Source organism: Ursus maritimus, unplaced genomic scaffold (assembly GCF_017311325.1).
Source record: "Ursus maritimus isolate PB19 unplaced genomic scaffold, ASM1731132v1 scaffold_6, whole genome shotgun sequence".
In the NCBI taxonomy this organism is placed as follows: domain Eukaryota; kingdom Metazoa; phylum Chordata; class Mammalia; order Carnivora; family Ursidae; genus Ursus; species Ursus maritimus.
In genome coordinates, this window is record NW_024426774.1 from 22,480,132 (window position 1) to 22,484,834 (window position 4,703).

The 4,703-nt window shown below is 56.9% G+C and overlaps 1 protein-coding gene across 1 annotated transcript in view; it reads left to right on the top strand.

The window, feature by feature from the left end:
• The first annotated feature begins 1,865 nt into the window (after positions 1-1,865).
• The window catches only part of TOGARAM2 (TOG array regulator of axonemal microtubules 2), a 38,726-nt gene continuing 35,888 nt past the window's right edge, over positions 1,866-4,703 (top strand). The window contains 3 exon segments of the mRNA XM_008700563.2: positions 1,866-1,900; positions 2,148-2,287; positions 3,759-4,040. Of these exon segments, the coding sequence (XP_008698785.2) occupies positions 1,866-1,900; positions 2,148-2,287; positions 3,759-4,040 (457 nt within the window).

Below are 4,703 nucleotides of genomic sequence, written 5' to 3' on the forward strand. Positions count from 1 at the left end.
TCAAGCATCTCAGAGAGTCAGAATGTCTCTGACAAAGAGGCGTCCTTTGGGCCAGCAGCAGATTTCCTCACTCCAGCAATACTTTGCTCCTGATGTGCTTTCTGCAAAGTCCTTTAAAAAGTGTTTGCTTGTACTGACATCGCTCTGCTGCTCCCTACCGTAGGACCCTGGATGTTACAGGCTGCAGCCTTCTGGATCCCCAAGGACTGTGCTTACGGCCCGGAAGTAGCTGCTGCCTCTGGACAAACTCCCAGGCACCTTCTCCACCCAGGGCATGAGCACCCGTGATGCTGTCCCCGCAGGTAAGGGGCTGCACTCGGCCTGGAAGATGGAGCCAGGCAGGTGGCCCAGCTTTCTGCTGGCTGACGCTGGCCCTCCACGCTCAACTTGTTTTCCATGAGCTCCTGGGCCCAGGGAAAGGCTCAGAATGTTCTAGAAACTTGGCTGAGCTTTGCCTCCACTCTCCGTGCTGGTGGGCTGGCTGAGGAACTGGCCTGTTTTGTGGTCAGAGGAATGGGGCTGGGCCCTCAGGGAGGGTCTGGGCATCTCTGACTCCTTAGCGGGCAGGGCAGGAGAAGGGGCACAGTGTGGCTAGCTTCATGTCAGGAGATGGGGTTCCAGACCTGATGCTCTGCCTCTGGGAGTCGGCTGTGTGAACCTCCGTTTCCTCTGGAGAGTGAGGGGATCCAAAGATGGAAGGGGTGCTGGTGAGGTAGAGAGCTGCTTTTCCCTGGAGGGGTTGGAGCCGGGGCCCTGGAATGACAGAGTAGTTCAGAACACAGGTCATTATCTACGGGCAGAGCACCCTGGGGCTTCGATATATTAATGTGAGGACAACTGCAAATTTAACGCCATATCAGATTCCTGCCAGACATTAGATTCTTGTAGGGAAGTGAGAAGTGCTGAAGTCTTAAGAAAAACCTAGAAATCTAGAAATAGAATCAAGTTGTGACTGTATGAACCCCTAATCCTGTCCAACTCCTTTGTTTTACTAGTCTGCGGACCGAGACTCAGAGAGGCTAACTTATTTCCTCAAGGTCACACAGCTGACAGAAACAGGAAGGGAACAGACGCCTGACTCCTGGTCTGGGGACCTTCCGCCCTGGGCGTGGGTGTGCTGGGTTGCACCTTGGTGGAGGCTTCTCCGGGTGGTGGTGAGGGCCCCAGGGATAGTCGTGAGGTGGCCTCAGATGGGGAGCCACGGGGCTGATGGACCAACGATTCAGCCTGCTGACATTTAAGTGCCTCCTGAGCGCATGTCCTGCCACGATGAATGAGGCGAGGTCCCGTGCCAGATGTGGCAGGGCGGGGTGGGGGAGGCACAGAGGGGAGGGTAAGATGGGGGTATGCCTGGGCTGCCTGCCGTGGGGGCGCAGAGGAGAGGCAAGGCTTCCCGAAGTAGTGGGTGTCCAGCCGAGGCTCCCCTTCCCCACTTCCTGACTCTCAGCTCAGGGCCCCTCCCTCTGGGCTCCCCTCCCCCACACTGTCACTGCTTCTTACTCATCGTCTCCCCCACCAGCCTTCGGGTCTCACCAGGGACTGGGGGGCAGAGTCCCTGACAGGCAGCGTTGGATAAATATCCACAGTGGGGATCAATCAAATTGATTCGCTGAGTGGGGGAGGTTTAGGAGAAGATGAAGGGTCAGCGCAGGACACTCTGATGAGGGGCTGGAGGACTCCCGGGAGAGGGCTGCTGGGTAGGTAATTGGATGCTCTGCTCTGCCACCACGGGGAGAGGTCAGGGCCGAAACCACAGGTCAGGGGCTCACCGCGTGAGGGTGACAATTAAAGGCATGGCAGTGAGGAGTGGCCCATGAGATGTGCAGTGGACAGAGGCGGGGCGGGGGTGTGGAGGAGGGGAGCCCATGAAGGAGGCTGAGGAGGTGTGGAGTGGCCGTGGGTTGGGGGGCTGGAACAAAGCTGGATGGAGAAGGCAGGCGAGTGTGAGGAGAAGAGGGGAGCCAGGCAGAAAGGGCTGGGAAGAAGAGGGCGGTGGGCTTTGGTGGGGATCATGGTGCCCTGGCCGTCTGGGTGTGGGGCAGCGGCGCCCCCCCCATCTGTGGGCCACGCTCTGGTTTGGGGGATGGGCCACAGAGACCCTGAGGGGGAGAGTGCTGGGGCAGCCTGTTCCCCCGTCCTGGTGTCAGTGGATTTCCTGTGCTTCTGTCCCCAGCCAAGGTTCTGGCTCCGGTGGCCGTGTACTGTGGGAGTGTCCCTCGGACCAGTGCGGGGCCCCGTGCGCTCCCAGGCAGAGGCAGTGACTCCAGGCTGCAGACTTATGGAGCAGGTGAGGTTGGAGGGACTTGGTCTGCTGACTCGGTCACACCAAATGGCCTTCCAGTGCTCTGGGTGGCCTCTTTGGGGACTGGGGGCACAGAACTGGAGTTCCACCGGCAGCTGCCCAGTCAGGGCTAGGGACCAGAGAGCAGACCTTGGGCCCCCTCCTGCAGAGAGGACGTGAGTTGGTTTAGATGCCTGGCCGTGTCCTCCAGCTATTTTTACTGTGGTCCCCTGCTGAAAATTCTGTGCCCCAGGGGATGGAGGTGCACAGAGGGGGACCCCCAGAAACAAGGAAGTGGGGATCCCAGCACACCCCTCACTCTCATCAGAACCCAGGGAAAGCCCCCTGTGAGCCCCGGGAAGACAGGGTCTGGGCGGGCATTCCGCAGCCAGGGCGGTGGTGGGGACGGGGGCACCTCTAGCAGGACAGCTGATGGCATGGTGATTTTCAGGACAGCCATTCAGATTCTCGGCCACTTTCTGCTCTAACTTCTAGCTGCAGACCCTCTTCTCTGCAGAGACCCCGCTCCCATGTTTGCATGGGAGAACATGATTGTTCTAGCTACTGGCCCTCTTTCGGGCTACTCCCCTTACAGGCCTGTGGCTGGCACCCAGGTCAGCCTTTGCCGGGTCTGGTGCTGTCCAGGATCTGTGGCCTCTTCTGCGGGTCTCGTGGCTTAGGTCATGGCCTTCCAAAAAATGTTGTGTGTGTGGCAGAGATTCTAAAAGCTGGTCTCTGTATTTGTTTTCCCTGGCCCTTCCATGGTCTAGGCTCCTTCAAGGCCCAGTTCAAACATCACCACTTCATGAAGGTTTTCCAGATCCTCCTCTTCCTCCTCTATGTGCACAAAGCATTTTGTTGGTATCTCTCATGGCACATCTCACAGTTTACCTTGTAATGAACCCATTTAGAGACAAATCCTATTTCCCTAATAGATTGAAAGTCCTTTCGTGGCAAAGACTGTGTCTCACCCATCTCTGGGTCTCCACTGCCTGGACAGAGCTTGGCACTGTCTGATGCTCACTGAATGTTTGTGGAAAGAGTGATTGGATAAGCTGGTGTCTGCACGGAAGCATGATTTGTTCCGAGTCTCCTGAACTTCTCTTTTCAATCTGCATTTGGTATTGTCAGGCATATTGAACGGATTGGTTGGGATCCTGGAGATTACTGGATGGTGGTCCCTGGGCAGATTGCCTTCCTTAAATGTTTATGGCCTCATGTCTGTGTTGTCACAGGGCTGCATACTGACTCCCCTTTTCTTCCCTTGAGTAGCTCATGACACAGGTCTTGTTAAGGTTAGGCTTCCCAGATACTGTTGAATGAATGAATTGACCCAAGGAGCAATGGTAACATCAAATGATCAGGATTCATGGGGCAAGACGGGACCATTCCAAGGAATAGCCCCGAAGAGTTCGCTGGTACCTGGTACCACGGTGGGTACTGTGTGCCTGGACACTCTTGCCTCTGTCTCCCTCAGCCTCCCTCCAGCCAGCTCCGAGTGTCCTGCTGGAGAAGCCGCTGCAGCTCGTGAGTGGACGCGGGGACCCCAGCAGCCTCAAGCTGGATGCCCCCCTGAAGGGCTGGCAGGCCAGAAATGGCCACCCCAGGAGCCTTGCGGCCTTGTCTCTGGGCTCCAACCCCCTGGCACCCTTCTCCTCTCTGGAGTCTGAGGCTAACAGCGTGGCCCGCGACACCACCCAGATCAAGGACAAGCTCAAGAAAAGGAGGCTCTCGGAGGGCTTGGCAGCATCCTCCCGAGGTGAGTGCTGGGCCCTGCCCGCCCGCCTCGCACCCACCCTGAGGCCAGGGATCCCAGGCCACGTGGCTGTGAGGATCAGCAGGCATCCAGCTGGCCAGGGCGCACCCACCCAGGGTGCTGTGAGCCACCCTCCTGGGAATGCACCTCTTGCCTGGGCTCTGCATGGGCCTCCCGACTAACCTCCCCACTCCCACCCTTGCCTCCTTCTCCTCCTTCTAGCCTTCTCTCTAGAGGGATCCTGCTGAATTGCCCATCTGATCATATTCTCCCTCCCACTCCCACCAGCAATGCTTAGAATCACCCTGTGGTTTTTGTTTTTATTTATCTATTTATTTATTTTATTTTTTAATTTATAATAATTTTTTATTATGATATGTTAGACGTGATACAGTTCATCCTTAGTTTTGACCCCGTGGTTTTTGAATGTGCTTAGAGTAAGCTCCTGAACAGTCCCCTATGCCTGAGGCAACTGCCCTCACCCTGTGCCTCACTCTCTCCCTTGCTCTCTGCTCACTCTTCCCTGCTCTCTGCTCACACTCCCCTGCTCTCTGCTCACTCTCTCCCCTGCTCTCTGCTCACACTCCCCTGCTCTCTGCTCACACTCCCCTGCTCTCTGCTCACTCTTCCCTGCTCTCTGCTCACACTCCCCTGCTCTCTGCTCAC